The sequence below is a fragment of the Polyodon spathula genome, chromosome 8 (assembly GCF_017654505.1).
Source record: "Polyodon spathula isolate WHYD16114869_AA chromosome 8, ASM1765450v1, whole genome shotgun sequence".
NCBI lineage: Eukaryota > Metazoa > Chordata > Actinopteri > Acipenseriformes > Polyodontidae > Polyodon > Polyodon spathula.
Genome location: NC_054541.1, coordinates 13,693,486 through 13,703,485, shown reverse-complemented (window position 1 = coordinate 13,703,485; position 10,000 = coordinate 13,693,486). Strand labels below are relative to the sequence as shown.

Below are 10,000 nucleotides of genomic sequence, written 5' to 3'. Positions count from 1 at the left end.
AAAAGACACCACTGAACCATGCATATGAGATGGACATAATATGCATGGAGCTCCATCTATCACTTTTTAAAAATCTATATCATAAGCTGCATAGAGTTTTCTGTTGCGTAGTTTTTCAAGTTGCATATATGTTTTAAATTCTGAACATATACATGTACATTTTTAGAAGCATACTGTTAAACTGAAACATCCTCATATTATCTTTCCGGATCTGTAATCGGTCTAACTTGTAGGAGTTTACACACAAGGTAACCCTTAAGGTATTTTCGAAGCTTGTCATCTCTGACACCGTAGACTACAGGACTCAAAAATCTAGGTAGAATATATATTACCAAATAATAAGCATATCGGATTTCTAAAACATGTTTTGGGAAAGCACCAATCAGAGCTACCTCTAATACAGGCCTGACGTACGTCAGCATGCACATTAACAACTGGACCCCGTGCAGCAGGATGGTGTTGCGAGCCTTTGCAGCAGAAGATCTGTCAGTGGTGGCTGCCCTTGCTGCAAACATAATCCTCAAATAAGTGTAAATTATAGTGAGAGAAACAAAGGAGAAGTACAAGATATCAAATGCCTGATTTTTATAATATACTGCAGGTGACCTATACATATTACTATGAATACAGAAAATAGATGAGTGAAAAAAATCGACAGGTTCTGTGGCTAAAGTAATAAACAGGTCTGTTAGTGAAGGGACAGCACCTGCAGCCCAGATCACAGCAATGAGAATGTGTGTCCTGCGCACTGTGCAGATCTGAGAGTGCCGCAAGGGGTTGCAGATGGCTACGTAACGCTCAATAGCCATCCCTGCGAGACTCAGAGGGGTGTTCATAGTGGTAAAGTAAGCAAGGAAAATAAGACTGAAGCAGACAGACACATTGATTTTGAAGAAAACATAACTCACAACAAATAACATAACTGTAACAGTCAGCTGAACAGCATCGTTGATGACCATGTGGATGAACAGAATGTATCGCGGATCCTCGTAAAAAGCTTGGTTTTTGAAGAAGGTGAGGACCAGAGCCCCGTTGATGTAACTGAGAGCCAGCCAGATGCACACAGTGATTATATTTTTGACGAGGGCTGTGCTGAAAGTGTCTCTAACTTGAATGGTTGCTGCATCTCCTCTGAAGGTCGTGTCAAACACTCCTTCAGTAGAGTTCATTGCCTTGGGATTGGACTTCAGAAGAATAGAGACCTAGGAAGGGAAAATACTTTGATAAACAAACATAGTTGTGTAGAAAAGAGCATCAGCATCATCAATGCTCCTATAATTAATACTACTATAATCAATACTCCTATAATCAATACTCCCTGTAATCATTACTCCTATATTCAATACTACTGAGTAAATGAAGTCTTGTCCTAGAATGCTTGTCCTACTGGGAGCCATGCTTAAGTAGCAATAGACTAACCATTTTAAACAGATAATTACTTATTTATAAAAAGGAACTCAGTGCGCACACAGGAAAAAAAAAAAAAAGATTTAATGAGAACTTTCATACATTGCTGATAGAACTTGCTTGCTAATGGCTAGCTATATAAACAATGCACAAAAAAGGAACTGTTGTTATTTTCAGTTGGATTATTTTTGAAAAAGCACTGAGTGCATGAAGTAATAAGAAGAACCACTAACCTCTTTCCAGTGAAACTGCATTGATAATGATAGGGAGAAACAATCCAGGATATATATATATATATATATATGTTTGCAATGAGCCCAAATTGATTGTGATGTCATCGTTGAGCGTATGTGCCAAGGGGCTGATGCACGCTGCTCAGGGGAATGTGCTGATCTGTGGAGATCTGAACGCCAGAACAGGCACACTGCCTGACTGTATCAGAACACAGGGAGACAACCACATATTTGGTCTAAACTTCCTATTCTGCACAGCCATCAACTCCCAAAGAAACAGTCATGACTGGGAAACAAATAAAAATCTGAGAAAGATACTGCAGCTCCGTCAACGCCTGGGCCTGTTCATTGTTAACGGTGGGATCCGAGGAGACTCTTTGGGAAGATACACTTACAGCTCGGTTCTTGGCAACAGAGTAGTAGATTACACCCTTACTGACCTAGACCCCTCCTGTATTCTTGCATTCACTGTCAGACCTCAATCCCCTCTGTCAGATCACAGCCAAACCACTGTGTTCCTTAAAAGAACAGAGCAAAGCAGCACCATGCAGACGCAGCCCAGCAAGCTGCACAACCTCAATCATTCTTACAGAGGGGCTCCACACAGTGCAGAAGAATACCAGAAAGCAATTGGAAACCCAGAAATCCAATCATTAATAGACAACTTTCTGGTCACCCCATACCCACACAGTAAACTAGGTGTAAATCTGGCTGTAGATAATCTGAATATTTATTTATATATATATATATATATATATATATATATATATATATATATATATATATATATATATATATATATATTTATATATATATATATACACACACACACACAGTGGCTTGCAAAAGTATTCAGACACCTGACCAATTCTCTCATATTACCGAATTACAAATGGTACATTGAAATTTCGTTCTGTTTGATATTTTATTTTTAAAAACTGAAACTCAGAATCAATTATTGTAAGGTGACTTGGTTTTATGTTGGGAATTATTTTTAAGAAAAATAAAAAACTGAAATATCTTGCTTGCATAAGTATTCAACCCCAGTGCTGTGATAGCTCCCAGTTGCACCGATGAAAGAAATTGCCCAAACGAGAACACAATTATCTTACCGTTGGCCTCCACCTGTGAACCATTAAAGTTGCTGTCACATTTTCTGGATAAAAACCCCACTGTTGAAGGATCATTGGTAAGGCTTTGAATCTGAATGAAAATGAAGACCAAAGAGCATTCTACAGAAGTTAGAGATAAAGTAATACAAATGCATAGATTAGGGAAAGGGTACAAAATAATATCCAAGTGTTTGGATATCCCAGTGAGCACAGTTGGATCAGTAATCAGGAAATGGAAGCTACATCACATCACCCAGGCACTGCCAAGAAAAGGCCGTCCCTCAAAACTCAGCGCTCAAGCAAGGAGACTTGTGAGAGAAGCCACAGAGAGGCCAACAATCACTTTGAAGAAGCTACAGAGTTCAGTGGGTGGGAGTGGAATAATGGTGCACCAGTCAACCATATCAAGAGCTCTGCATAACACTGGCCTGTATGGGAGGGTGGCAAGAAAGAAGCTGTTACTCAAAAAGTACCATCTGAAAGCACGTCTGGAGTTTGCCAGAAAGCATGAGAGTGACCCAGCTGCGATGTGGGAAAAGGTTTTGTGGTCAGATGAGACCAAGATAGAGCTTTTTGGCCAAAACTCAAAGCGCTATGTGTGGCGCAAACCTAACACTGCCCATGCCTCAAGACACACCATTCCTACAGGGAAGTATGGTGGTGGCAGCATCATGCTGTGGGGATGCTTCTCATCAGCAGGGACTGGGCATCTTGTTACAATTGAAGGAAGAATGGATGGAGCAAAATACAGGAAAATACTGCAAGAGAATCTGCTTCAGTCCTCTAAAAAACTGAAGCTTGGGATGAAATTCACCTTTCAGCAGGACAATGATCCCAAGCACAAGGCCAAAGCAACATTGGAGTGGCTCAAGAACAAAAAGGTGAATGTCCTACAGTGGCCCAGTCAAAGTCCTGATCTCAATCCCATTGAGAATCTGTGGCACTATTTGAAAATTCCACAAGCGTCGTCCAAACAACCTGAGTTACTAATTTATTAAGGAACTCGTTTTAGACGCAAATCTGCAGAAGAATGGTGTGTGCAAAGCTGGTACATACTTACCGCAAAAGACTTAAAGCTGTTATTGCAGCGATAGGTGGCTCTACCAAATATTAATTGTGTGGGGGTTGAATACTTATGCAAACAAGATATTTCAGTTTTTAATTTTTCTTAAAAATATTTCCCAACATAAAACCCTGTCACCTTACAGTAATTGATCACTGAGCAGGAGTTTAAAAATAGATATCGCAGAAGGAAATTTCAATCCAGATTTCAGTAATATGAGCGGGGCAGACAGCGTCTCCAATGAGAAAAATGGAGACAAATTCGACCCCAATAACTACCAGGGAATCTGCGCGAGCAGTAATGTGGGGAAGGTTTTCTGCAGTATCATTAACGCCCTGGCCTTCCTTATCGAACACAGAATCAGATTGGATTCCTACCAAAACAAGGGCATCTGACCATATTTACACCCTACACACCTTAATAGACAAGCATGTAAACCGAAATAAAAAAAGAAAACATTTGCTTTTTTTTATAGATTTTAAAAAAGCTTTTGACTTAGTTTGGCATGAAGGAAAGAGAGAGGGAGAAAGAGGGAAAAGGAGAAGGAGAAAAAAGCAGAAATGTAGGAGAGCGGTGGATAGCTGTGCTTGGGCGCTGCTTTGATTGTTTTGTTTAACCCTTTTATATTGATCCTGTTTTGTATTGTTTGTGAATAAAAGTGGTAGTTTTATGTTTTCTACTTTCCTGTGCTTTTGCTAGAAATATTGTTAGCACAGTATTTACTGAAACGTTGTATACGAGTGTGTTTGAACCCTGACAGTCTTTAATTCGAGTGTGCTGAAACAAGAAGACATGACTCACAGGCAGAACCCACAGTTCTTCAAAATGCAATCTTTATTTGTGATGATTTTTCTTTTTTGTGACCCACAAGAATTTGGAAAGAATAATGGAAATTCCTAAAAGTTTACTTTGTTTTTATATGATCACACTTGTTACTTTATGCCACCTGGGCCTAAAACACAATTGAGATTTGAAACATTTTACTTGCTCTTTACCAGCATTCTCTTGATATGTTGTAAGATTTTGAAATACGAGCATATACAGAAACAATTGGTTAAAATACATGAATACTTTCATAGATACATACATGCGTGCAAGCATATTATATTTTTAAATGGAAATAGTATTTGGTAATACCTGCCCTTTGCACACAAAGTATCGTTTCAAGTACTTCCTAAATTTCTGGTCCCTGATACCATAGATGATTGGGCTAAGAAATCTTGGCAAAATATATACTAACAAATAGACAACATACATGATATTTACATAGTGGCTTAGGAAAATCATAACCAGGGCTGACTGCACTGGTTGAATCCCATAGGTAAGCATGCACATTAACAACTGGACTCCGTGCAGCAGGATGGTGTTGCAAGCCTTTGCAGCATCATTGTTGGCTGCCTTTGCTGCAAACAGGACCTTCAAATAAGTGTAGATTACAGTGAGACAAACAAAGGAAAAATATATGCCATCGAAAGCATGTCTTTTGTAAGACAGGAAGGGAGCTGTGAAAACAGTATCACGCAGACAGAAAACAGATGAGTGGAAAAAATTCACAGGTTTTATTGCTAAAGTAATAAACAGGTCTGTTAGCGAAGGGACAGCACCTGCAGCCCAGATCACAGCAATGAGAATGCGAGTCCTGTGCACCGTGCAGATCTGAGAGTGTTGCAAGGGGTTGCAGATGGCTACATAACGCTCAATAGCCATCCCTGCGAGACTCAGAGGGGTGTTCATAGTGGTAAAGATAGCAATTAATATAAAAAAGCTGCAGAAGGCGACATTGATTTTGAAGAAAACATAACTCACAACAAATAACATCACTGTAACAGTCAGCTGAACAGCATCGTTGATGACCATGTGGATGAACAGAATGTATCGCGGATCCTCATAAAAAGCTTGGTTTTTGAAGAAGGTGAGGACCAGAGCCCCGTTGATGTAACTGAGAGCCAGCCAGACGCACACAGTGATTATATTTTTGGCGAGGGCTGTGCTGAAAGTGTCTCTAACTTGAATGGTTGCAACATCTCCACTGAAGGTCGTGCCGAACGGTTCTATAGTAGAGTTCATTGCCTTGGGATTGGACTTCAGGAGAAGAAAGGAATCCTGGAAAGGGAAAATTATTTCATAAAGACAATTAGGTTATCATCAATAGCACTATAGTCAACCTCGGTACTTCCTAAGGGGTTTGCATGGCAAGTAATACTTTACCTTGACTGTATGCAGTGTTGAATGGATTTTGGTGAAATATTGAACAGATTGAATTAGAGATTTTTATAACATGCCATATCCCAAAAAACCTGCAAACTCAGCAAACACCCACCTGTTCAGCAAACACCCACTTGCTCAGAAAACACCCACCAACTCAGCAAACACCCATCAGCTCTGCAAACACCCACCCTCTCAGCAAACACCCACCTGCTCTGCAAACATTCACCCTCTATGCAAACACCAACCCACTCAGCAAACACCCACCAGCTCAGCAAACACCCACCTGCTCAACAACCCCACCCCCGCTCTGCAAACACCCACCCGCTCTGCAAACACCCATCAGCTGTGCAAACACCCACCATCTCAGCAAACACCCACCATCTCAGCAAACACCCACCTGCTCTGCAAACACTCACCCTCTATGCAAACACCAACCCACTCAGCAAACACCCACCCAGCTCAGCAAAACCCCCCCCCCCCCCCCCCCCCCCCGCTCTGCACTCCCCCTGTTTGTTGTTTGTGAACACCTGGGCGAGACGTTTGTGCTCTGCAGCGACCGATAACGAGACTCGTGCTCTGAGCCAAAAACCAATTTTGCTCTGAGCAAAAAAAATTTAAAAAGAAAGAAAGAAAGAAAGAAAGAAAGAAAGAAAGAAAGAAAGAAAGAAAGAAAGAAAGAAAGACCAGTTACAGTTCTACAGTTCTAAATTAAATTAGAAAAAGTGTTTTTTATAAAACTGTGCCAGCGCCTGTAGAGAGGAGCAAAAGTGTATTTGAGGCATTTCATTTTCTTTCAGCATTTTAATTTTCCATGATAGAATTGTGTTGTATAAATATATGTATATATATGCACAGCCAATGAAGGGCTTTTGACCAAAACACCATGAAATAAATACATTTTCTTTTTAATTTTAAACATTTTGTGTACAACCAGAAAACTTCATTTTTTTTCATTTTTGTAATTATACCTTCTTTCAAACCTATATGGGTAACACAAAATGTCCTTTTGAGGAAAATAAATCTAAATTTGTCAAAGAACCATTTTGAATACATCTTTAAATTTAGATTTATTTTCATCAAAAAGACATTTTACGTTGACCCATAAAAATAAAACACAATACATGAAACACAAAAATAATTGCCAAAGAATTATAATGTCCAACTTTCTGGGTTTTCATCTTATTGACAAACAAACAAACAACCCCAAACTACAACAAAACAGTGTGTCAGCGTGTGAGTGTCTGAGCCAGAATGGAGGTGCCCGTGCATTGCAATGAAGGATCACTTACCTCTATCCAGCACAAATCTCATGTTTGAGGGGAAAATCCCAGCTTATAAGTCTTTTCAAGGGACCTAAATGGATACAGCTGTCATGCTTGCTTTCAGGTTTATTATCAAGAGGGTTACAAATGAAGTCACCTGAGACTCACTGGGATTTACAATGAGATTTTAAAAAATGAATAATAAACTCATCACCTCCACTGCTCTGTAACCTGCTGTAATAATGTACCCAGCAGGTTCCCAGTCCAATCAGAAAGTAGTCAATAATGTACAGGGAGAAGCTTATGTGCCCACACACCTTTGATATACAAGACTGTGGTTTTTCAAATCACATCTCACTCCACTTCTCACACAGCAGATGCTCTGGGTAAAACAAGCCCCCTGACAACCTTAGACCTCGATACTCCTCCATGGCTGCACTGGTCAGATCTCATAGGCTGATTCCCATTGCTTGACTATCTCATCTCATCTGCCCAGTAACACTCTCCAGGCTGGGCTGCTGCTTGTGCTGCTAGGGGTGGCATCCACAAGGCAGACTAAGGAACTCAGCTCACACTCCGGTCAGTGATCAGGCTGCTTGGTAAGCAGCTGCTCCCTGCTTGTTGACGTGCAATCCTGCCAGCAAGCGGTTACATTCCCAGCCCCTAAAAAATGCCCAATTAACACTTCTATTAGCCAACTAGTTAGAATGCATTTCCAGCTTGTTTAACTACATTGAGCAGTGTTGGTTAAACCACAAACAGAACCCCAGTGCATCAACTTTAACAGGATTGCTCACGCTGCCACCTAGTGGGAGCACCATGTTGAGCATTATTGCTTGTCCCACACTACCATATTGCAGCACACTATAGAAAACACCTCACTAAAAAGACTTAGAGGCTCCAGTCTTGGAGGTTGCATGTCTTAGAGGCTGCAGTCTTTACTGCAGTGTTTTTTTTTGCTTTTCCATGGTTATACTTTGCATTTCCCATAGCTGACCCTGGTTTGCCATGTTTATTAATATGCTTCACCAAACCTCGCTATTGTTTCCAATGGTTGTCTATGCTTTACCATGCTTTCACTCTGCTTTATTACACTGTGCTTTGCTTTTACTTTTATAAGACGATAAAGACCACTTGATTCACACTTTAGCAAGGAATATCTTCCCATTAAAGTGGTTCAGGAAAGACCTCCAGCCTGATTATCTTCTACCCAGGGCATACATGTGTTTTATTACTGTGCTTTAAATGACAGCTTTGAGCCTTTTTCTTGTCCTGCTGAGCTCTCGTCTCTGAATGAGTGTCCTGTAGTTGTAGAAGTTACTGGGGGTGGAGTTGCATATGCACACATCAGTTATCAGTTTATATAGAGCTTACTGTTTCCATTAAATGCAATACATTGTGAGGCGCCATGTGAAATACAAGTGTCAGCACCGAGATAGCCTTGCTTGGGTGCTGGTTTTGTTTTGGATTGGTTTGTATCTGCGTCTGCTGCTCCTGCTGCTAGCCAGCCTCGGCCTCGACACTGCTCCACCACATTACCTTACCTTTGGTGTGTTGTTTTCAAGCTCAATTTTTTATTCAGTTTTTTATGACACTTGGGGTCTGGGTTTTGAATGAAGCAATTATAGAACAGATTTAAAAAGAGCTTCAGGCCTCTTCCAAGCCTCTGCATTACGTGGATAAGCTGTTATTAGACATTATTGGTTATTATTAGTCGTGTGAAAAAAATGTGTGTGTGGCAAAGTGCCGTGTCCTGTGGTTTTGTGTTTGTTACAACCGTTTATTTTCTGGCTCTCTGTTCATTTATTAAATGCTGAGCGAAACCATTCACTCAGCACCACCAAACTCCAATTCTCTCTCTCGTTTATTTCCTGTTTCTGGTCTGACGTCACCCACTGTAGCCGTCTTTGTGACACGTGGTGTCATCATGGGATTACCAGCACCTCCTAGATGCAGACCAGAGCAGGAACCGCAATTTCTTGTTCAAAAAAAAAACGAAAAAAAAAAACATGTCAGAAGACGCCGTCAGGCTGAGAGACTGGATCCAGGCCAATGCTGGGCTGGAGGCCCAGTCCATGCCCATAGCCATCCAGGTCCTGTGGCTGATGGACAGGGAGTGATGGGAGGAATATAAGAGGGAACACACCCCAAACTCCCTGGAGGAAGAGGTGGAGTTGGTCCTCTGCTACCTGGAGGCAGCTATAAACAGAACAGCAGCCCAGGTAGCAGGGTCTCCAGCGCCCAGGCGGGGGGGCCACGAGAGTCCAGTGCCCAGACGGGGGGACCACAAGAGTCCAGCGCCCAGAAGGGGGAACCTCGGGAATCTCAAAGCCCGAGAGGGAGCTGTTCCCATCTCCACCAGCAGTGAGTGAGTGCCTGCTGGTATAACTTTCCCTACCATCACCACCTGGAGGAGAGGAGAAGGTGCTTCCTCTGCCTCCATCACCTTCCTCTGCAAGTGAGGGAGAGCCGCACCAGTCCCCTGCAAGTGAGGGAAAGCCGCACCAGTCCCCTGCAAATGAGGGGTCCCTGTCCACCAGCAGATGGTGAATGCCTGCTGGGTCCCTGTCCACCAGCAGAGGGTGAATGCCTGCTTGGTTCCCGTCCACCAGCAGAGGGTGAATGCCTGCTGGTATCCCTTCCCCCACCAGCAGAGGATGAATGCCTGCTGGTATAACTTCCCCCACCATCAGGGGGAGAGGAGCAGGAGCTGCC

At 41.9% G+C, this 10,000-nt stretch overlaps 2 protein-coding genes across 2 annotated transcripts; both read right to left on the bottom strand.

The window, feature by feature from the left end:
• Nucleotides 1-197: 197 nt before the first annotated feature.
• Nucleotides 198-1,109, bottom strand: LOC121320208 (odorant receptor 131-2-like). Its single transcript, XM_041258461.1, has one exon. The coding sequence runs from the start codon at nucleotides 957-959 to the stop codon at nucleotides 198-200; it is 762 nt and encodes a 253-aa protein (XP_041114395.1). The 5' UTR covers nucleotides 960-1,109.
• A 3,643-nt stretch (nucleotides 1,110-4,752) lies between these two features.
• LOC121320207 (odorant receptor 131-2-like) lies at nucleotides 4,753-5,816 on the bottom strand. Its single transcript, XM_041258459.1, has 2 exons — nucleotides 4,953-5,816; nucleotides 4,753-4,767 (listed from the first exon to the last, which is right to left on the bottom strand). Exons 1-2 carry the CDS (start codon nucleotides 5,670-5,672, stop codon nucleotides 4,753-4,755), a joined length of 735 nt encoding a protein of 244 aa, XP_041114393.1. The 5' UTR covers nucleotides 5,673-5,816.
• Nucleotides 5,817-10,000: the final 4,184 nt, after the last annotated feature.

What these genes read in the sequence shown, in the direction of transcription:
- LOC121320208 (XM_041258461.1), bottom strand. Translation starts at nt 959, where the DNA reads ATGGTCATCAACGATGCTGTTCAGCTGACTGTTACAGTTATGTTATTT.
- LOC121320207 (XM_041258459.1), bottom strand. Translation starts at nt 5,672, where the DNA reads ATGGTCATCAACGATGCTGTTCAGCTGACTGTTACAGTGATGTTATTT.